The sequence below is a fragment of the Pyrgilauda ruficollis genome, unplaced genomic scaffold (assembly GCF_017590135.1).
Source record: "Pyrgilauda ruficollis isolate IOZ18807 unplaced genomic scaffold, ASM1759013v1 scaffold25, whole genome shotgun sequence".
In the NCBI taxonomy this organism is placed as follows: domain Eukaryota; kingdom Metazoa; phylum Chordata; class Aves; order Passeriformes; family Passeridae; genus Pyrgilauda; species Pyrgilauda ruficollis.
The window spans coordinates 16,737,273-16,761,626 of record NW_024523822.1 but is presented as its reverse complement, the minus strand read 5'-3'; the positions used below and the strand labels follow the sequence as shown (position 1 = coordinate 16,761,626).

The 24,354-nt window shown below is 38.6% G+C and overlaps 1 protein-coding gene across 1 annotated transcript in view; it reads right to left on the bottom strand.

The window, feature by feature from the left end:
• Positions 1-24,354, bottom strand: part of COL14A1 (collagen type XIV alpha 1 chain) — a 114,018-nt gene that overhangs the window by 71,746 nt on the left and 17,918 nt on the right. The window contains exons 6-12 of the mRNA XM_041470570.1: positions 13,048-13,054; positions 8,326-8,477; positions 7,523-7,642; positions 6,047-6,211; positions 5,491-5,652; positions 3,998-4,146; positions 2,919-3,048 (exon numbers count right to left, since the gene is read on the bottom strand). Coding sequence (XP_041326504.1) covers positions 2,919-3,048; positions 3,998-4,146; positions 5,491-5,652; positions 6,047-6,211; positions 7,523-7,642; positions 8,326-8,477; positions 13,048-13,054 — 885 coding nt within the window. The remainder of the gene's footprint in view (positions 1-2,918; positions 3,049-3,997; positions 4,147-5,490; positions 5,653-6,046; positions 6,212-7,522; positions 7,643-8,325; positions 8,478-13,047; positions 13,055-24,354) is intronic.

Genomic DNA, 24,354 nt, shown 5'->3' with positions numbered 1-24,354 from the left:
TGCTCAGAGCTCCACTGACACTTCTGATACCCACAGCAAAGAATTACATGTTGAGATATCCTGAAGTCACCTTGCACCACGTTGTCTCATTCCTATTCAACTGCCCCAGGGTCACAGTGAGAGTATCCATCACCTGTTCTTCCCCTTATTTTGAGTAAAAAAAACCTATAGGAAAAGTGCCCTTCAACTATAACTTTTGACTTGCATTTTCACTCTCAACAGGAACCTGCAGATACTCCGACAAGAGGTGACGGGAAATAAAATGTGATGTTTTCTAGTGGAATTTTCAGCCAAAGAGCTCAGAATCTCAAATATAAATCTTGAGTAGATAATGCTGGTTTGCATCTTGGACAGTTACCAGACTATCCTAATATTCAGGTAACATAGGAATAAATTAAACCAACTAAAACCAGCTGGAATAAATGAAACCATCTGGAATAGGCTAAACCAGGTAAAAAAATATTTTTAGCAAATTAATATCTGAATGAATTTCACATTTATTTCAATTTAGAAGTGACTATGAAATCATAAAACTTTCTACTTATCTGTACATTATGCATCTGTTTAGATTTCACATACCTGTAAACTATTTTCAATGTTCTATATAAACAAATGCAATTGGTGACTATTTTAATCTGTAAGTATTTCTCACACAGGCAGGAATGTAAACTACAATTTTCCATAATTCTCCATAAGAATAGTAAAAAAAAATTCTTTAAAATTGCAGGTATTTTTAGCATGTGGAGTGATTAACACTTGCACATGTCAGACTATTACACTTCCAATACACTATCAAAGACAGCTGTAAAAAATACTTGATGCTGCATGACCTTAGGGTGTGATCTGATCAAATCTCTGAAAGCCAACGGGGCTGGGCTCTGTCAGAACTTGACTGAGTGACTTCAAAGGAATACCAGGTGCAATACAAAACAATCCTGTTGGCTGACTTTGTGACTGTTCTCTAAGCTTCAATAAATCAAACAGGTCCTAACACTGCCTCATGGGGTATAACATGGCAGGAGATGGCATTCTGGGGGACTGAGACTAAAAGAAAAGTCTAAAAAATTTTGTATGATTCTATTTTGTTTTCAGATTGAGGAGCTTAGCACTGACATAGAATCAAAGAACCACCAAGGATGAAAGGCACCTCTTGAGGTCATCTGTTCTAATGAACTTCCCTGTTCTGTCAGGTTCAGATAAAGCAGGTTGCTCAGAACCTTGTCCAGTTGGGCTTGAAATATCTCCAGACATGCAGACTTCACAACATCTCTGGACAACTTACTCCAGTGTTTGACCACCATTACAATAAAACTGTCTTTTCTTCTGTTCTAATTTCATTTCATGGGCTTTTAATTTGTGCCTATTGGCTCTTGTCCTGCTAATAAGCACCACTGAGAAAAGTCTGGCTCACTCCTCTTCTTCACTTCCTCACATCAGGGATTTGACACATTGACAAGATCACCTGAGCCTTCTCTTCTCCAGGCTGGGCAGTCCAGCTGTCCCAGACTCTCATGAAAGATGTGCCAAACCCTTAATCATCTTTACAGCCCTTCACTGAAGTCACCACAGTAAGTTCACATCTCTCTTGTGTTGGGAGAACCCAGCACAAGACCAGGCATCCAGGGATGGCCTCATCAGTGCTGAGCAGAGGACAAGAATCATCAGCTCCCTGAATCTGCTGGCAAACATTTTCTAAAGCAATTCAGAAGGCTCTTGGCCTTCTTTGTGACCAGGGTGCTCTTCTGGCTCACAGTCAGTTTTCTGTTTACCAGGACCCCCAAGTCCTTCTCTGCAGAGCTCCCTTCCAGCTGAGCACCCCTCAGTGTGTAGTGGCACATGGGGCTGCCACTCATGAGGGTCAGGACTTTGCACTCCCCTTTTCTGAAAAGCATAAGGTTAAACTTGTTTTCCTCTTCACACTGCTTGCTAGATTCAGCTCCAGGTTGGTCTTGGCTTTTCTAAACTTACCCCTGCAAGATCAGACAGCAGCTTTATTCTTTTCCTGGGTCTCTTCTTACACATCACTTATACATTTCTTTTTGATGTCTGAGTTCTGTTACAAGCTTCTTGATTATCCATGCAAGCCTCCAGCCAGCTGGTTACCAACTGGCCATAGGGGCCTTTCCTGAGCTTGTAGGATGTGATCTCCTCTCCACCATCAGTTCTTCTTTGTTTCTATGTACGAGCTGCAGCAGAGCACCTTCTCTTGCTGGCTCCTTGATCACTTGGTTCAGGAAGGTGATAAAGCACTATAGAAATCCTATAGATTCCTTGAGCCCTGCTGCTCTGTTCTTTCAGCAGATATCAGTTATTGATATACCACATATGGACTTCTTGTTTCCTAGTCTGAACTATAAAGTTACTCTTTACTTCCTAATATTTTCATATTTACTAAAAAACCCCTGCACTTTGTATACAAATACATTAAACTGTAAATGTATTAAGTCTTACAATATCCCAAGGCATCATTTTACAGACAGAAAATAATTAAATCATTGAGAAAGAAACTTACAGAGTTACCTTGCAATCTTTGGCACTGGTGGGAATCACACGAAGGTATTTTAGTTCCCACCTAAATTTCCACTCATCAGATCATCTCCAGCTACAAATCTAGTTTGTAAAACTTGCTTCCACACCCAAAACATAGGAATGTTCTAATTTAGGGTTCAATACAACCGACTTCAAAGTTCAGCCCAGAGATAAAACCTTTCTCAGTGTTTAAATATCCACAGAGCATTTGGACTTAGGAGCTTGGCCCAGAATTATTAAAACAAAATTTAATTTAAGGCAAACACACTACAATAAGGTAAATTGAAAAAGACTCCCTTCTGTGTTTATTTCTCACAAAGACTAATGCCTGCACAGTCTGACCAAATGCAGACAGTCAAATCTGCAACAAGCACACCGTGGATACTCACGCGTGGTTTCCGTCCCACGGAGGCCCTCACTGGCAGCGTTGGAGTAGATAGCAAACACAGCTATCTGGTACTCAGTTAAAGACATCAGGTTTTTCAGAACTGCTGTTGATTCACTTCCATCTACCACAACCTGTTTAAAAGAAAATTTAACTAAATATGCATAAAGCAAACAATATTACCATCAAATCAATCCCTCTTTCAGGCAATTTTTGCACTGTACTAAAGTTCGGTTCATGCCATGTTTATATACAGTAAAGTGTCTGAAAAGAACAGCAACCATATACATAGTCCAAATGGTTATCTGCTATAAATAGCCATTCAGAACAAAGGAAGAGTTTAGCTGAATAAAGTGTATGGGATACAGTTTAAAGATGTGTACCTGGCACTTTTTGATATAATACCATCATAAATATTCCTTTAGTACTACATATATACACACAGAGAGAGTACTTCAAAATTCCAACAATACATATTCATCCTAAGCTAGTTTCTAGTGCAAAAGGAAACAAAATATAACCTTCATTAAATCCTTTTGCTCTTCTACATTTCCATTCAATTTGATAAATTGTCAGCTGGAGTCAAAACTTTGTTCCACTGCATTTTTTCCATCTCCAAAATGTTGAAGTCCCATGCAAATAAACAATTCCCTCCAAATTTTCAATGACCAACTGTAGATGTCCCAAAATGTACAATCTTCCCTTTATGAATATCTTTTTCTTAGAACTGAAAATGTGGCTTGCCATCACCTCCTACCTCTTCTCTTCTTGCAAACAGAGTAGTGCAGGGGATGTCAGTAGAATTGTTTCAAGTAACCATATGTGTAAGAAAAAATGCACGCACTTCACCCCACCCCCTGAAAGTGATGATTATTATTATAACACTTAGTTTACTTTAAATTGTATGAGAGACATGTAGCCTGGCTACTACCTAACCATTGTCACCATCCAGTGTGACCAACCTCTTTTCTGAAGCCCTCAGGGGGAATTTCAGGGTCCATTTAAAAGAGGTCCACAGATTTCCTGTCTGGTTAGTTGCCCCTGCTACATTAAAAACTTCTGGGCATCTTTTCCTCCTATTACCTCTTCTGGCTGTCCTCCTCGAGTGGGGTAGTACACCACCCTGTACTTTTCCACTTTGCCTGGTGCATGGCTCCAGCTGACCCGGAAGCCTCTCGCTGTCACCTCCGATGTGACCAAATCCGAAGGAGTCCCAAGAGAAGCAATTGTTCCTAGGTTGGAGACAACACACATTTTTATTCCCTTCTGCATTATAATTGCTTGGTTTGTTATATATCCTGAAGCTCTAAATATTGTTCCTCATCAGAAAATCAAATAATTGGCTATTGCACACTTATTTAGGTTATTTTCAGTGGAAACAAAGAAGTAATAATGAGTAGTTCACAAGGAGTTTCTCTGGGATCAAACCTCCCTGGTCTTTCATAGACCCTTATATGAAAAAGACAAAAATACAACACTAAGCCTTCCTAACCTTCTTCCTACCACTATTTCCAGACCATTCTGCTGGGTTTTTTTTTCAGGTTGCTTTCCTCCCAGTCATGAAAACCATACAAGTACATATACAGCTGTGATCTCCTGTGCTCCTCAGCAGGTTGGAAACTGATACTGTCAGTCAGCCCACTGTAGAGACACAGTGATCTTCTCTGGCAATCATTTTCCACAAAGATGTCTCATCTATCCATGGTTTTTTCCATTTTCTTCCGCTCGAGAGAGCTTTCCTTATTGATATATATTACATATATCTATATATTATATTGAATATATATATATATTATATTCAATGTGTATATATATATATGTATTATATTCCATATATCCATATATATTATGAGAGACAGAGAAAGAGACAATTACTCAGAATTCTGTGCTATTAAGGAATCACAAACCAATAAATAGAAACAAAATCCACTGAAACCTTTCAGAAAGAAAGGCCTCAGGTAGAATTGTATTTCTGGCAAATTGCAACATTTTTTCATAGCCATTTCTTTTCTTCAGAATAGCCAAAATAATTGTAGTCAGAGGAGGCTTTTTCATATAAGAACAATTTCCTTTGCTGCCATCTTTTCTTGCGAACCAAAATATATATTTTTTGTGTAGTAAATTAAAAATGAGAAAAAAATCCATCAAGAGGAGGGACAAAGTAATCTAAATAGTTGAAACTCCTGAGTACTTATGAGACAGTAAAAACATTAAGTTAGGAGATGGAAAGCACAGCATGATGATAACAATTCCATGCGCAGCTGTTAAACTAATTCATCCCCAAAACTGTATTACGAAAAGATTTCCTTACCCACTGCTTGGAAATACTTACAGCAGAATGAATGCACTTTTTTTTTTTTCGTACTACCAAATACCATAATATTTACCTCTACTAAAAACAGAGAGCAAAAGATCAGAGATATCTAAGAATAAAACAGCTAGGAAGATAACTTCCCTGACAGCAGAAGCAAAAGAATATGTAGTGTGAGTCTAGTGTCAGAAGCCAGCCTAGAACTGCAGGTATTTGATTTCCAGCTCTAAGCTCATAAGTTACATTAAATCTTGTTTCTGTATACCTTTGATTTCCTTTTCCTGCTCCTCTACTCGTGAGCACACTGTTCTGGTAAGACCTTCTACAATGGTATGCATGAAGTTAAAGTCAGCCACGTTGTAGACATGTGTGCTGTCAGGCTCAGAGGCAATCTCTTTGAGTTCATTTATATCTGCATTCTTTACACCTTTTATTGGAAAGGAAAATAAAGAAAATATTTGCAATGAAAAAGAAAAAAATCTTGTACACACAGGGATTGATAAAAAATTACTAACATAAAACTCTATTTGTTTTAATGACAGATTGCTCTGTTTTTAAGATGTCAATGCAAGATGGTGATTTCTTCCAGTGTAAGTGGCATCTTTTCAGCTGTCTCATGAAAATGTAGCACCCATGTATACTGCCTAATTCCAGTTATAACAGCAATGTTATAAGCAATTCTTATAAAAGACACAAATGAATGACAATATGATTAATGATGCATACAGGCAGAAAAGAACACTTCCTTATTACAGTCAGCAACAGATACAAATAGACCAGAGTACAATGGGACATGTACATAGATATGGCAGAATACACACCAATAGCAAACAGCTCAATGCCAGCATCTCGTAGGTTTTTAGCAGGAGGGATAACATCATCTTGGGACTTCCCATCAGTAATCAGTATCCCAATTTTAGATACCCCAGGTCTTGCACCTGCTTCAGGCTTAAAGCTGTTTTCCAAAATGTAAGTTAAGGCAAGACCTAAAAAAGGAAACATTTTAAAAGACTTTTACAGATGAAAACATCCATTAGTTTTGCCAATATCACAGTGTTTGTTTTTCTACTCAATGTAAAAATTCTGATGAAGAATAAGCATAAAAGAAGAATTTATTTACTGAAAAATTAAATTCTAACAGCAGCCTAAACTACAGAGAAGCTGAAAATTATTTTTAGCAGCCTTTTGATCAATCAATGTATTCTAAGCTGCCTATGAAAACCTAAATTGATATTTCTGCAAATACGTCATCTTTTTTTTTCCTGCTCTACCAAGTTCCACCAAGCTAGAACAGGAAGTTCACCCTCCCTGTATTGCTTATATGAACGCACATGCTCTGGCTGCTACAGATAATCTTACTTTTGTTTGTTTTTTTATTTTTTCTAACTTACAAGCCAAAAAAAGAGCTTTATTTACTCTTAGGGGAAATCTGATTTTAATAAATGTTAATTATTTAAAAGGAAATAAGAACAACAGCTTCAGGACAAACTTACACATCACAATGAGATCGTATCTGAAAACTCTTAAATCTCCCACAACTAACATTTCTAACTCATTTTCATGTAACATTCATATAAAATAATCATGATAATTTACTGCTTCCTACCACCCAGTACTCCTAGAATCATACTAGAGTTTTCTGTCCTTTGTCCCACTGCAATCACTCCTTCTACCAAAATAAAGACTGTTCCTTATTTTTTCTCCTATTCCTTAAAAAAAAAAAAAAAAAAGGCAGTAATTTACTTAAAGCCATGTCTGGGTCTTTGGGTATATCATTTCAACATTACTAACTGCTGCTGTGATGACACTGGAATTGTATTCAGAGACTATATTTTTCCCAGATTGTCAGGCATCTCTCCTTTATCCATCACTAAGTGTCTCTGAGGTTTCAGTGCTCTGACTACTAAAAGGTCAATGAAAATCTAAAAGCCCTGGGTGGTCATTTGTAAAGTTAGTATTACCAGTTGTCAGATATTGAAACAACATCCTTTCCTTCTCCAGAATAAAGCTCTGTGCATGAACATTATAAATGGATTTTGCATTTTCTTCCCAGCAGGTAAAAGACTTTACTTCCAGCACAGAGTTAGGTAACTTTGTTTTATGAGACCCTGTCCTGATTCCCAGTGAAGCCAATGGACAAGTGCTTCAGAAAAGCCTTGACTGACACTGGATAAAGCCCTTGGCAAGCTGCAAAACCCCTATCCTTTCCACCCTTCATAATAATCACTGACACTTCTTGGGCTGTGCAGCAGAATATGTTTTTTAATAAAAGGCAAGAGCCAAAGCATACACAGTACCTGTCAATGTATTCCCTCCCTTATACGGCAGGTTACGGACCGCATCCAAAACAGCATCCTTTGTGCCATAGGCATTCAAGTGCCACTCAATTCGGGGATCCCCACTGTACTGTGCAAGACCTAAAGAACCAGAAATGAGGGTAATCCATCAGACAATAAAGGGTTTTTTTTTTCAAGTATATAGACTTTATGTACTGGGTTTCCAGTACCTTACTAATTAGCTTACTGCAAGTTGCTTTGCTACCATACTAGAAAAACTGCATTGGTTGACAACAAAAAGTAGCATGAAGTTGTTCTGGGTGACAACTCTTCAATTAACTTTCAAAGCCTTTTACTCAAGTGCTAATTAAATGAAAAGCAAAGAAATACAAAATTTTTTCAGAGTTATTAACATCGCAAAAAAATTTTTAGAACAATTTTACTTAATGTACTTTTGAACAGTAGCAGATCAAAAATATAACATTTCAGCCAGTTTAAAGCACAAGAAAAGCCATCCATTGGCACATTCTGCCTGCAAAAATTAAACTGCAAGTATTTGAGGCTAATGCTGACTGAAGTCAGTAAGACTGTTTCCACTGTTTCCATTTTTTCACTGACATTGCATTAGAGTTAACTAAGTTGAGGGTCACAGTAAAGAATTAATACTACAAACATTCCAGCAGCATTGCTCTGATGATAGAAATGCTAGTGCTAGATGAGGAAGAATCTTGCAAAAAAGAGTAGCATTAAGCTGTTAACTATCCTGAAATGATAATATCTTTACATTGCTGGAGAAATATTGCAAAAAAAGTGTGGCACCTTACCTACTCTTGTTTTCTCAGATCCCACATTGAAAGCAGAAACCAGGTTTTCCAGGAACAGTCGAACGAGCCTGAAATTGAATCTGCCAATACTCCAAGAACCATCTACTAGTATCACAATATCTGCAATGGCTGGAGTTTTACAGGTAAACAGGCTTCCTGTAAATCATTAAAATTAAATCAATATTATTAATTCAACAATAAAATTGTAATCCAATAAATATATGCCTTCCTCCTCCCACCAAGATTGGTAAGATCTTCCATAAGACTAAATGTGCCTGTTCTAACTTCAGTAATAGAATAGTCTGGCCATTTTCTACTTCAGTTCCTTCATTAAAGTGTTCAAAATTACTTTTGGGAGGCCTATGAAAAGAAGCCCTTCTAAAAATACTTGAGAAAGAAAAAATTAGCTGCCATATAGCACAGCCAAACCAAGAGCTGGTTTTCATTCCCAATGCACATATACAATTTCAGTCCCCATACACAGTGCACGACATGTAGCCTTAGACACAGACAGTGCAGAGAGAGCTACCTAGAGACGCAGACATATAAAACAATTATCAAGGCCCTTTTCACAGTCAATGGAGAAAACCAGGTGTTTCTATACGTCTCAAAAGCCCTACAGAAAACCACTAGGCACCACTGTTTACTGTAGACTTGTAAATGCAGAAGTGAATCTCATTCCTGCTCCTGGGAGCTGAGGAAAACTGAAGGCCAATTGAATATGCTGTATTAAACCTAAGTAGGAGACACTCAATACAGCAGAGGTAAAATGCAAAGACCTTAGACTCAAATTCACAGTCTCTCTGAGAACAGGAATGAAAAAGAAGCTTTAGTCATACAGATATACAGAAAAATATGAGAGCATTAAAAGAAAACCAAACTAAACAACAGAAAAGATCTGATGAGAATTAGCAGAAGTACATATTAATGATCTCTAAGGCTTAACTAACCAGTGAGAAAATCAAAGGAAGGGAAGTAGAGATTAGACACAAATTGCACTATGAGCCAACTGATAAGCCTAAACAGAAGTGCCACAGTCAGTTTCAGAAAATGCCAAGAAGAGAAGAAAGGGAATGGAAAATATTTTCAGAACCTCAGACAGAACTGCCATAGTCCACAGAAGTGGATGTGTGACAGTAAAATTAAAGTTGCTGAAAGAGTGGATTCGTATTGTAGGGAGGGAAACAAAGGAATGATGTTACACAGGCATAAGAAGTGAGAGCTTCTGTTTGAAGTACAAAAATACAAACTCGCTACCAGATTGGCTATAGAATAAGGAGAGAAGTAGAAAAGACAAAGCAAAGCAGGTTTAGTAGAACAGATATGATGCATCACAAACTATTTAGGGATGAAAATCATGACCCTCAATACAGTAAAAAACAAACACAGATTAGTGAATTAAGCTGCAGCCCAGTTTTTATCATCATTTTTGTCAGGATGCACTGTAGAATTTAGTTCACAAAGAATACCAACAGTTCAGCATGGTGCTAACAGGAATCACCAAGTACACTGCCAGAAATAAACTGATTTGAGCAAAGATGTTCAGCAAATAAAAGAAGTAAGTCAGTGAGAAATTATCCAAAAGGTGTTTGCATTAGCTCCCAAGAAATTCTCCTGATACACAGAGAAAATAAAACACATGGTTAGCAACTTTAAACTTTCACAATATATTATTAATGATAATCTTTTCATTAAATACAAAACTATAACTTCACAGGCAAAACCAATCTGATGTGCAGAAGGAATTCCATTGGTAATAATTAAGGGTTAGATTCATACTGTAGTGTAAATCCACTGAGCATTAAACCCAATCCATAAAGTTACAGTTAATGTCTTAAACGTGTACTACAAATATTTTTAGAAGAACAGGGAACATTTCCTACGTGCAGCTAGCAGTGCAAAATAAGTTCTAAGCACATGACAAAAATTCCACTTACAATGATGCCAAAGCAAATATTTTATTTTAGCTTTTACAGTACAAGACAACAATATTTGAATTGGCAACATGTTTTAATGTATTGACTCTGAGGGACATTTAGTAAGCATCAGAAAAATGATCACAAATTGGAACATAATTCCAAAAGAGGTCCAAATCTTTATGTCACTGAAGTCAACAGAAAAACTTCCCTTGATTTCAGTTGGACTGAATCTGTTTTGTGATTTAATAGGAATCTACTAGTCATGGCAAAATTAATGTTTCAAATATCTTTGCCAAATAAACTTCCTGTTCATCAGTCTGCATTGCTTGCAGTATCTGCCTTCCATTAACATGCAGCTCAATTGTGCCATTCTCACACTGGCCATGACTAGCATTGCAACCTTCAAAAGAACTACTGCCAAAGTGAAATGCTACTCAACACCAGTAAGAATGAAAGCACAGGACCCCTGATTCACATCCAAGCAGCTGTACAATAGCACAGATGTACCTTTCAGTGCTATCCCAGCAGTTTAATCATACAGCCCAACGAGGATAACAGGATTTGTGTGGTTCTATTTTCCTTCTCTAAAATCTTGTGCTGAGTATGAAACCCTGTTATTATCCTTGGTAATATTTCACATCATTTCATATCAACAAGTTTTGCCTATAAGGCTTCTTTAATCCTGTAGTGATGACTTTGTAGTGAAAGATTTTATCAGTTTTAGTAAATCCATTCAGTGAAGCAAAATCCAAAGAATAAAGAAAACAATAACGACATTCCTTTCAATGTTTTATTTCCACATCATCAGATCAATGCAAATAGTATAATCCAACTATTTTTTGTTAAAGAAACTTGTGTGGTTTGATCCAAGATTGTACTGCAAGGTCACAGTGTGAAAATTTGTTTCATTCTTCGTAGGTAGCAGATACTTGTTGCATCTTTTCTGCATAAAACATTTAGGTTTTGTTACTTCTGTACACCCACTATTTTGCTTATGCTTTCTCCTTGTTGTACTTAATAGAATTGTAGAAAGTTCCCTAAAAGGGAATAAACAACAGTGAGATATTAAACAGAATAATACGGTGATAGAATCTTTAAAACCTGATAGAAATACAAACACCATGACATCCTAGTTAATAAATTTAGTCTAAAAGACACTGTGTGTAGCAAATAATTTCTGCACCCCACTGTGCTCAGCCAGTTTCCATTGCCAGTTCTTGCGAATGTCTTTTTCAATAATCTTTCCATACAGTCATACATGGTCATGAATTCCTGTAGGGTTTGAGGGTAATTTTGAACATGTCAAGTACATACACAACTTTAATAGGCAATTTTCCCAAACTTTTCTTAAAGGAGGATAACAGCATATCATTCCATAGAATAAAGCTTTCAACACTCAGTGTTTTAGTCTACTACAAGGTTCAATAGTGTGATCAGGTTCAATAGTGTGTTTATTTCCCTTTTATTCGGTCATCAAGAAAAGAGTAGTGAGAGAGAAGGTTCCACTTCCCTCTGAATTATACAATACTCACCAATTTCAAAAGTAGGACAGTAGAGACCTGTTACCAAATTTTATATCATGTTTCCTAATGTTATATAGAAACCATAATTCTGATTCAAGTGCTGCATTCCACAACAAACAATAACAGAGCCTGTGATCTTTATTTAGGTAAGCAAAAATAACAGAATTGCACAAATTGTAAAGTCAGAATAACAACCTGTATATTTTGCACCAGCAACTGTCTTCATTGCTTCACTTACAATTGGAGGAGAATTTTTATGGGGGAGAAAGTAAAATATTAATGCACTTTCTGTAACAAATTTACAATCTCCCAAGTGCTACTTGGCAGAAGGAACTTGCCACTCTGCCAGAAAGCTGAGGAGGAAGGGACCCTGTCTGCTCATTTCTGCTTTTCAGAGAAGGCACAGGCTCAAAATTTCACTTTCAAAGGCACCAACACACAGCAAAGGGCTACCAACAATGTTTTAGGGTAAGATATTTGCACAAAACTGCTTCATTATCACCAAAAATGAAATCACCATGAAGAATTTTGGTTCCTTGTCTTCAGGGAAATTTTTCAAAGAGCCAGCATTGAAAGAGCTTTGCATCTGCCAAATTAATTTTTCTGATTTTGATTCCTCAAGCCCCTCGACGCTGAAGGTGATTTGCTGGCACTTCCAATATGCAAGTGTTGCACCACTCTCAAAATCATGCCAAAACTGTCTGAGAGTGAAGCCAGTGATGGCAACGCTGAAAGAAAGATTCAGATAGAATTTTCTGGGATAGAGGGAGTGTTATTGGAGCCTGCAAAACAGGACCCTTGAGTCATTCCACTGAAGGGAATGGAGTGTAGAGAGAGACCTGAGAGAAGCTCTGCCAGTGTGGGGGCTGCACAGAGCACAGAGGTTTGACAGCTCCGGGAAACACTGACCACCCCTCCAGGGCTGCATTCCCTACTGTGGCTACTCTTCCACACACGTGTTGTGAGCCAGTGAGCAATGGTAAAAACAGAAGTTCAACCAAAAAACCTGCAAGACTTACTCACATAGAAATACAAAACTATAATTTTTGATCTAGAGAAGGGTGTTTTGACTCCTGGAGTTAATACTACTACTCTTTGAAAGTTCCTTGAAAGGAAAAGGGAGAAGCTGCAAATACAGGCACTTCACACGGGAGGACTCAATGCTTTAGACAAACCTGTTCAATTTGCATGCATTTTGATATGTTTTACAGAAACACATTTGATATTTTGCCTCCCCTTGGTATGAAACTCTGTTCTCATTTCCAAGAGCCAAAACACACACTTCTTCTGCTAGAAGTTAAGACTATAATTCTTTCTGAGTCTGCAATATGTCATTTCCTTTCTTACTCCCTGTCACAGTGGAAAGTCAAATATATGTGGAAGGAGAGGAAGAAAGTTCAAGCAGAGGTGAATAATAATAATACAGTATGAACAGAAGACTTGTTCATGGGGTAACAAAGCACAAAAGGCAAGAAGCTTGATGCCAGCAGTGAGTGAAAAATACCTTGTGAATAAAGCATGAATGACAGAGAACAGCCAGTCCTCCACAGCGACTGACAGCACCACGCTGAGCAGAAGCACCACTGAGGACAAGGGCAGTGTAAACCTACATTAGCAAAATGTCACATCTTTTATTTAAAGGGTTAAAAAAATTAAGGGACGTGAGGTAGTGTCCAGCTCCAAAATTCAGCAACTCACTAGTCCATGCTTCTGACATTGATATTGTTCTGTGCTGGTGATATCATCCTTGCACTTGGACCTCAGTTTAACACATCCCATATGTCAGGCCTATGGACCAGACAAATACATATAACATTAACTGCTCTTCTTTAAACTAGATCCAACCACAGCTTGAATTTGAAGAACTCAAATGTTGGAACATTAGGTTTAACAAGCAGCCCAACAAGGTTAGAAGTTTGTCCCTGGTCCCTAGGAAAAAAAGAAAAAGCAGCCAGCCCTTTTCCATGTGCCTTATTCCTCTCCAGGAAACTAATATAGCCCAACTGGCAAGCCTACAAATTTGTTATTTGGTGGAGTTGGAATATTACAATTTACTGAGTATGTTGTGTCTAATCATATCACATTTGACTGTGAATACTGTACTTTAAAAATTTTCTGCTTCCAAAACACAGCAGTTACTAAATACTATTTATAGCATACCTTCTGAATTTAAGGCCACAAAACATATCAAAGCACTCGTTGATAACACATTAATTGCCTATATATACTGGTGATACTTCTCAAGTGTGAGAAAAGGAAGCATCGAGCCATTTTCTATGCACTTTTCCATACATACTCAATGACAGCTGTACTTCTGCAGCAAGTAGTCACTAGTCTATAAAACTTCTGAACTTTTTATTTTGAGAGATAAAAAAAGTAACTGTGAAAGAAAGTGCTGATGTTTTCTTACAGATTGATACACTGTTGATTGATAGCACTGAAGAACACAATATCTCCAGCAGCTTACCAAACAGCAATACTAAACACTCCTGGTCTGTGTACCTAGACAGAAAAATATGGTTTTAAATCCCCCTGAATTTAAATTGAGAGTTTAAAACACTTGTCATAATTTCGTTTCCAGTGGAGAGCATGTCAACACAGAACAAAGCATGCTGCTGATGTCTTTCCTGAACCTGAAGCCCAGCCTGGCAATACACTGTGTCCATTTAGCCATAATTTACACTGAATTTAGACTGATCTGTAATCCTCCTGTAAAGTGCATGAAACCTAAGAAACTCTTCTGCAGATTATAGTGGTAACTCTCTACTTCTCTTTCCTCCCAGTTCTGCATCTGAGTGCATGAATGTTTTAAATGAAACAGCTATCTCAAGGTCTAAATTACTTTGCAAGACAGAAAACTGTATCTTTTATTAATATGGTCATACTTATCTACCATTCCTATGTAACAAATATGCCAGGATTTAAAAGGCTTATTTCTCCTATTTCTTTAGTAAGGTATGAAATCCCTGACAGTTTTCTTTGGTTGTCTAGAAGACAGTTAATCAGGGCACTTCAGCCAAAAGTGGTACTCAGAAATCCACAACATTAATTAAGGTGTATGTCTAAATCCCTCCAAACCAGGATAGAGAACTGGTCTGTGCCTGAGCTCGTAACACAACAGGTAAAGTAACAGAGAAGAGCCTGCTGAGAGAGCACTTTTCTGTGCTTGCCTCCTTTGTGACGTGTGGCTGTGCTGGCCCAGGGTCACCCAGCTCCCAGGGCTTTTTCTGCCCAGCTCCACCAGCACGGTTGGCCACCAGCATGTGCTGCTGCCTGGAGTTATTCCTGCCTGGGGCAGGACTCTGCTGCCCCTTGCTGATCTGGCACTGTTTGACACCACCACCCTGCCTATGCACTGTGAAATTTGGATGTTGAATTTGAAAGGTCTTGAGGGTACAGAGAGAAGAGATGAGATATGAGACATGTTTCACAGGCCACAGGAGCCACCATCCCAGTGCTCATAATTTACAATTTTCTCTTCCTTTATTGTACTAGAAAGATCAGCGCAAAACACCAGAAATTTTAGCCCAAATTTCTAACCACATAAACAAATCAAAACCAAGGCAAGACCCTGCTGACATGAATTTTATTTCTGAAAGAGCTGCCTGCACCACTATCCAGCCCTAATTCTGCTAACTTTCCTGCATAAATGGAAACTAAATATACTCAGGAAAATAAATATACTCAAGCTAGTGCTGCTGTTCCACGGAAGTTCCTTTGAGTATTCCAGAAGGGCAGAGTACAAGAATACCACAGCTCTGGAGAATAATGAGCCAAAGACACACACACCAAACTCAGCAGTCAGATAAGGAAACAGGACTCCCTCATTCCATGCATAGTATTGTTATAGCCAACCAGACAGGGGAGAACACCTCTGAGGTAGAAAATGTGGTCCCCACAGCCAGGTAAGCTCCATTTTAGCTACAACCTGGCACCTTTTAACCAAGGGACATATCTCAGCTGTAAGACCAAGGCTTACTCAGCACAAGGCACCGGGAAAAGGGTGCTGACCATGAGACAGATCAGAACCAGTCCTGCACCAACAGACCCAGAATGGACATGAAGACCTCAGACCACACAGTGAGGCTGGAAATTACCCTGAAATCATCTCTCCTCAGTACAAGCTCATGCTTGCAGTTTAACAACAGATGAAGAGACAGGCTATGAAACAAGATTCTCCTCAAACGGGGAACAGTAAAGGGCAGCCTTGAAAGAGAACTTGTACGGCAGACAACTTAAAACCCAAAAACTGGGTATCATATAGTTGTATCCAAGACAAAGCTATCTCACAGTCCCTGAAAACAGATACCAAAACTTTAACCTTTCCCTCTCATTTTGCTGACCATAGCATAAAGCAAAGAAGAGTCTTCATCAGGGTATGCAAATTCATGATGCGTTTGCTGATGAATGCGTCAATCCTTTATGATTACACATTCCTACAAGAGGTTCTTGGTCTTGCATCCAGTCTTTAATAATATATCTGTCTGCTACCAACTCCACAAAGATTTTTCCGATTCTTCTTTCAAGGTTGCCACACAAGTTTTAAAAAGTGGCCCAGAGTTTCAACTTGTTACTACGTGGCTTCCATGTTATACCAAAGACAAGCATCTCTCATGACATACCAAGAGGTTTACCTAGAATATACATAGTCCTGAGTGAGCCCACAGACTTCAGACTGTGCGAATTCATGCTGCCAGAGGATGAAGAACTGTTAAGGAATGTCTCAGCAGGGTAGTAATGAAAGTGTTTCAATTATGAAACATGTCAACACGGACCCTGAATTTGACTTATGGGAACATCTTTTGCTGCCAGCAGAATCCAGCCATGCCAGGGCACTGTTGATTGGATGGATACTCAAGAGCTAATGACTTGAAGAGATGAAAATCAGTCTGAAAATAATGAAAGACCATTCATTCAGCTGAGCTTCTATTAATCCATCATTCAAGAATGTGAATAACAGCCTCGCACTTCAACTAAGAATAAATTGTACAAAAAAAGGTCAATGCCTTAGGGGAAAGCTACCAAAGGAAAAAAAGAGGCCAGACAAGTTTTAGTTGGTAATAGTTCAGATTTATGAAGCCTTATACATATTTACAGTGCAGAGATATGAAGAGAAACATAACTCAGTGGATATGAGGATAAGCATCTTTTAACCCGGGTTGTCAATCTGAGCAGTTCTAATATCAGGACCTGGATCACTTTATGAGAAAAAAATGAAATTTCCATTTAGGTCCAAGATAGGCTAAGTCAACATCTTGCTCCCAATCTCTCTTTCTCTCTCTTCCCTGGGATTTCTTCTGTCAGGATCAAAGTGTACAACTCAAAATGAACTCTTTCCCAGTTCCAGGCTTCACATTAATTTCCAGGTGTTCGATTTCAAGCTTGCTGTCTCTCAAAAGTATATTTTTCTCTTATTCAGGTTATGCGAACGCACTTGTGTACTATTTAATTTGGCCAGATGGCAAATGTAAATGCTGCAATCTCTAAATGTAGCTTGCTTCGTTTTCTCCAAAGCAACTACCAAATTATTGCAAAGGAAAAGCACTTAAGAATTCTGTCCATGTCATTGCTGATACCTCCCATCACGTTTTTCAGTCATGAAAGCTAGGAAGGAGTCTTTCAAATTACCCTAGCCAGGTCCATAGCAGTACTGCCATTGCAGAATGAAATCCAAGTTGCAAGTAGTACTCAAAGGATGTAAAAGCTATTTCCTCCAGAGAAATCTTTCGAATGAGTTCCTGGAATAAGCATTGATCATCCACAGCACAATGAGCTAAACTTTCTGGACAGTAAAGAGAAGTTTACCCAAGAGTTTCCTTGCGTCAGAGTCCTCCTGTAAGTCTTCCAGTGTTTAACAAGGAATTTCTAATATACAAAGCTCTGCATGGCAGCTCACAGGTTTATAGTCTAGCTTGGAAACCTAATGGATGCCTCTCATCAAATTCTACCTTGGAAAAGTACAGAAACCAAGATGGCCTGGGTGCAGCATCCAAAGTTCACATGTCAAAGAGAGCAATGGTATATTCTGACAAGTCTACTTCATCTCCTTAGTATAACAAATATTTTTATCACCTAAAGTTGAGAGAGAAAATGAGGAGTTCAGAGAAGAATGGAAAGCCATGACATTTGGCACAAATTAAAAAACAATCATTGTCAGAAAAACCCATGCTCTGATGACCTTACATGGATGGGGACAGGATCGCTGGGCAGGTTCTACGTGGGGTCCAGTGCAGACATCTTTTAGCACACATCAGGATGGTGATCTAACCACCACTGAAACCACTGAGGCCACTGGCTGTAGGCATTTTAATGAGAGCCCTATTGGCAAAGTTCAGATGGTCAGGTGCTGCTTTCACTAGAGAAAGCTGAGATAGGAGACATCATGGATTCTCTGTTTGGGCTAAGGCTAGGCAGAAGAGAGCCAACTGAGTCCAAAGCCAAGGTGACTGAGTCAGAAACCAAAATCAGATCTACAAAATAATATCTGGGCTAAGCAACCTCACAGTGATCAGAAGAGCATGGTGAGGGGAACATAAAAATAAATGCTTTTTGGTGGTACAAAATGTTCTAATAATGATGAAGCATGCTCCAAGCATTACCCAGACTACTCAAGGGAGGCGAAGGGATATGGGGCCACTCCCCTTGAAGAAGCATAGAAAATAGATTCATTTCTATGTTCATATTATTTTTAGTTGATTAGTAAGTGCTGAAACAAGCAGATATACACCACACACACAAGAGCTATTGACAATCAGGTCAAAGGACTGCATGTCACTGCAAATGTCACTGCATGCCACTCAGTGCCAAAAGGCAGATTTTGCTAAAGACTACAAACATATTTGTCAAGATGGCAAGAACAGATCTGAAAGGTAAACAAAAAAAAATTCTGAAGAAACAGCCTACACAGAGCACATGTCCTCAGGGAGGCAGCTAATGACAGAGGATGTGCATCCCATCGCATCCATGACAAGGTAATGCATCCCCATACTCCCTACAGACACTGCAAAGTGAAATATTAGCCTCAGTATTATGCATAGACATCTTTTACAGAAATGTAAGCAGTAGCCTAGAATTTAGACAAATGCAATCAATAGTTCTGAACTTTACTATATTTATTGATGAAGACTTTCATTTACAAATGTCCAAAAATGAAACTTATTATATAGAAGTATGCCACAATTTTTAAATAACCTAACGTATCTCTGAAGTAGGCAATGTTCCCATTTTGCAGCATCAAGAAACTGATGCTTAAGACTAATGGCCAGGGTTATCTCTACACTTTGGAATGGAGGATAAGATAGAAGATGTTGAGCTAGTTAGTTCTGAGCAGGGAAGTGCATCCACCAAGGAGTGAGCTGTACTGAATAGGATCGCTGCTCTGCTATTAGTTTTGGAGTGAAATTCGTTGCATCTAGTTCACACAACCCTTCAATATTATATTGCACTGCACTGGAACAAAGAAAACAAAAGGGGTGCAGAAACTTTGTATTTGCCTCTCCAGCACAGACTCAGAAACTAAACAATAAGTACAGAGGTTTCATCCTGCTTGCGTCTTCTGAGATCAGCAACACCTCTGGATAACTTGTTCTTACTTCACAGCATGGTCTGTATGGCTCAGACTGGTGGGTCACAGCTTAGGGGGCAATGAGACAGGGGATACAGGAACGAGTACCTGGGGACTGTGCAAAATCTAATAGGATATGTTTAGGAGAGGAACAAAAACATTGAAAGGTAGTTTGGGGAAGAACACATATGGGAAAAGAGAACAATGAAGGCATCAAGGGGACCAGTTCCATCTGCACAAATGGCTGATTAGTACTTTCTTGGCCAAGTCCTGTGCTTGATCACCCCAGACCTACTGGGACTATGTGCTCAGTCCTGATACTGGCTGGAGCTGGGGCACTGGGCTAAAGGGTTCAGTCGTCCCCAAAGCAAGACAAAAAGTACTATTTAAAGTGGAAAAGCCAAGTACTTTCCAACAAACTTTGCTTTTGACCTCAGACTGCAAAAGCAGAAAAATCTGCAAGAGCTGAGAAAAGACAAAGATAGCTTAGGAAGAACATAATGGCACTGCAGGAAAATGCCCACACAGCATAGTTATAATTTCTTTCTTCTGCTGCTCATAATCAAGACATAAAGTGTCCTCCAGAAAGCTCAAGGAAACCCTGCTAGTAAATCAAATTATCCTTTGTGTAAAGACATAGTTAATGAGTTCCATAGCCCAGGAGTTCAGCAAGTAATAAAAAAAGTCATGACTAAAACCAACATTTGCAGTTACATTAGCCAGGATGAAGTGAGTAAAACTATGAAATGCTGCCAATGAAGGAGAAGTTCAGAAGGTATTCATTCCTGTGGCTTAGTCAAATACCTCACAGCACTCATTTCACACTGTCTAGTAATACTTACTGAAGCATCTGACATTAACTAAACAGACAAGTTAATAAATTAGATAATTAGTGTCTTCTGAATAGTACCTTAATATGCCTCCTGTGGATTTTTCCTACCCTACTTAAATAGTGCCATTCAACAGCTATAAACTACATGTGTCAAAGTTCATTTGCATCAAATGTATAGGAATGTTGAAAGAAGAATGCAAATCAGTGTATTTTCTAAGCTTACCAAACCTCTCATTTCTATCACTGTCGGAAGACTGATTCCACCTCACTCCAAGAGCTATTAAAATATAAACCTCAGACAAGTATACCATAGCCTTTTGGGGAAGGATATGCCTTTTGCATTGTCTGATAGAATAAAAAACACATTATAAAAAAAAAAAAATTATTCAGAAACATTTACACTGAAAGATTGTAGAAGTAATGTAAATAATAATATCACTAATAATGTACAACACATTAGGAAGTTTAAAAAAATTATCAAAAACTATCTCACCACAAAACATAACTTTGGATATGTCTACACAGTTTTTACAGGCAACTGAGCACTGGCAGATCACACTCACTCAAAAGAAACTACAGGCATACTTATTACTACTTAGCAGGTAGGTATCACATGTCAGATGGCTTCAGGCCTCTTTCCAGAGCACTTTATGATACTACACCCTGAAAGTACTAAAAGCTCAAAATTTAGTACAATATAACCAAAATCTCTTCTCTGTCTATCACTGAGCAGTGAAGGAAAAAAAAAAAAAAAAAAGGAGAGCAGAAACAGCATGTGTCAGAGTAGCTGTGACTAAATGAGCAGCTATTCTTCATTGTATTTATAACTTGTATATGTAAATACCTGTGTAAATAATCACAATCATAATCATAATATCAGTAACACTGTTAAATTAATACAAGATCACTAATAATATTAAATTCTTTCAAAGGAAACCTTTGTTTCTCCCTACAGATAATTTTTACCTCTTCCTCAAAAACTTTTTAATTTAAATTAATAAACAGTGCAGGACTATTGATCAAGGCACATGAAATCACTATTTGCTGTTTTTAAGATTAGTTCAGGTTATATTACTTGCATACAGATAATGAGACCTGACATCTGCACCTAATGCCAAGGTATGGCATTACACTGCTCATTATATAGAGCTTCTGCTTTTCTTCTCTAGAGCCCACTACGATTTCTATGCTGTTTTTCATTCACCCACTACCTAAGTTTTCATTGACAAATAAATTAGTTATAAGTTCTCTGTCCTAAATTTCTACCTGCTTGTCCCAGTCCTCCACAATGTGGAATTCAGATCTAGCTTTTATTGTCAACCAATTACTCCTAGAGCTTCCTCTATTTTTCTTTTGGGCAGGGAACTGGGTGGCATCACTGATTTTCTCAGAGCTTTCAGTTGGCTCCCCACCAGCCCAGAGAGCTCAGCTAATGTTCCAGTTCCAGTTTCACTCCTAGCATAGGGTAAAGATGACTCCCATCAGAAACAGGCACTTCAGGGATGGAAAAAACTGCAGTTCCCCCAGGTACTTTAACTCGGCACCGCATCACTGGATTTTCATAGAAATCAGTAAAAAAAGCCACTCCTGCCCCTAGTGGACTTGCTCTGGGGTGAAACACAATTTTGATTCTGGAAGGCTGAACAAACCTCTGTGTTCTGTGCTGTGCAGTGAAGATCCCTGACCTACCTAACCAGCCATATTTACTGTATGACTCCATTACATGCACTTTACAATGAGAAAGTAACTAATATTGTGATACACAAATCACAGCCTTTTATGGGAGCTTATTTCCCATTGTTTGAATGTCTACAGACTGTGTAAGGCTTATCCTACGACACCTGATTCGGAAGAGAAATCTGACCCATACATGCTCTAGCTAAATCATCTTGATGTGAGATCTGGTTAAGGGAATTTCCAAACAGGACAGGTTAAAGACCGTGAAAAGTCTTTACTCTAGTAAAGCACTAATGGAGCACCTTTGGTATTGGGTGTTTGTGGCCAGGTTTGGCAGGAGGGAGGCTGCAGGGGTGGCCTTTTTGAAAAGAGACCAAGTGTCCATGTACAGATGGTGGCACTTCTGGGAAAATATATTTAAGAAAGGAAAAAAAAAATTGCCCAGCAAAGAGTGAAGGAAAGTTAGAAAGACTGAGAAACAGTAGAGAGAATCCGAAGGTCAGAAGAGAGTGTGCTCCTTGGCAGAGCAGATATTCTCTGCAGCCTGTGGATGACGTACATGGAGAAGAAAGGTATGAGAAGAAAGGAATGGAAAAGGGAGACCACTACACCCTGATCACAATCTCTCAACACCCCTTTTGCACCGCTTGCTTCCTCTCTGAAGGGACTTGGACTGAGTGTAACTTGCAGTGATAACAAGGGAGGAGGAGAGGAGTCTGGAGGAGGTCAAGCTGAGCCTGGGAAAATGGAAAGGAGAGCTGTTGTTTTAATGTTTGTCTCTTTTGTTTCCCACTACCCACATTAGCAAATTTTTAAACTGGCAATAAATTAATCAAATCATCCCCCACTTGACTCTGTTTGCCTACCATGGTAACTGGTAAGCAGTCTCCCTGTCTTTATCTCAGCCTATGAACTCTTTCATTCCTGTTCTTCCTTTTTTCTCTCCCATCCTGCGGGGGAGAGGAATGAGCAAGCAACTAGGTGGGAGTTTGGCTGCAAGCCTACACTAAGGCACCACACCTCTCAACTAAAAATCCCCAATCAAATCAACAGGAATGCAGATAAAACTGGCCTCAGTGTTTTGTTGTTTATATTGAAATGGGTAGTTAAACCCAGTTCAAATACAAGGAGAAATATTCTGCAGAAAAAGATATAGTCATATATTTGCCAGAGGATATAGTCAAAGCACTGATTCTCCCCTCCCCAAAGGGATTTGATTAGAGAATCAGTCATAAAAGCTCTCTGAGAAACTGTAAAACATCTGAGAAGGCACAGAATGTATTAACCCCTGTCACTGTACAGAAAAGAGCTTTGTACATGAGGGAGCTGGAGAGGAGCCAGGGTACAAGCACTCAAATATCAGTGCGTGCCGAAAGAAGCTGCATCTGTGAGCTTTTTCTCAACAGACAGAAAGAGAAAAGCTTCTGACATTATTATTATGAGTGTGCATAGCAGCGATAAATCACTAAGCTGAAAAATGACAGGTTCTCAAAAATATAGAAAGGAGATTCAGAACTTGAAAGTGGTCATGCAGAAGAATTACAGAAAGTTTCTGGAAATCAAATATAAAGTGAACATTTGATGGAGGAGTGCTAGACATTAAGCCTGAATTAATTTGGCACCATGACATTACTGGATATACACTGGAGGTTTGCTTGTGATAAGAGCACAGTACTTACAGCATAAAAGGAGTAAATCTTTTTAAACTACTTGAATGAACAGGACAGAATAGATGGAAAATTTTAATCTAGGTTGCTGAAGCTGCTTTACTAGCAAGCCATACAAACTGTTGACAGACTTCCATAAAGACAGAGGAAAACCCTCACAAGAGTTTAATTTAAGGACAGAAGAAGAAAGTAGATTTGGGAGTTGAGAAAAGGCATTTAGACCTCCCAGCACTGCTCAGAGCCTTAGACAGTTGGTAATTAAATAGTGGACAGTCCTCCAAACCACAGATGAAAATAAGAGTGAAATGCTCTGGAATTACCTAGAATCATGAGTACAGGTATTTACATGTTGCATTTCTTAGCAAAGAGCTGACTTCTAGGAGCAGAAGGGTTATAGTGAAATCTTTGACCTATTGAAATGGAAAGAGAAACTTCTGGGGTTCATTGTGTGACCCTGAAGAAGGTACATTAGCTAAGTATTTACAAACAAGTTTATACGATTATGTAGTGCCTTTCAGAAAAATCCACAGGATATAGGACTTATCATAATGCACAAACTGGAGCTTGTAATACTGAAAGAGTTCTTAGTCATTTTTCACACTCACTGGCAAGTACATTGATGCACTTTATTAGTTTTGCCCCAAAACAATAATTTTAGATATTCTGGTTTACTAATACCAGAAAGAATCATTGTGTAACAAGCAGTGCAGATGTTCACAGGAGGCATCTCCTTACATCAAAACTTGACACTAATAGCTGGGGAATTATGCTCCTCCTTCACTCAAGAGAACAGCAGAAGCCACAACCACTGACAACAGTAGCTTGGACAATGGTTGTTTTCAATTTG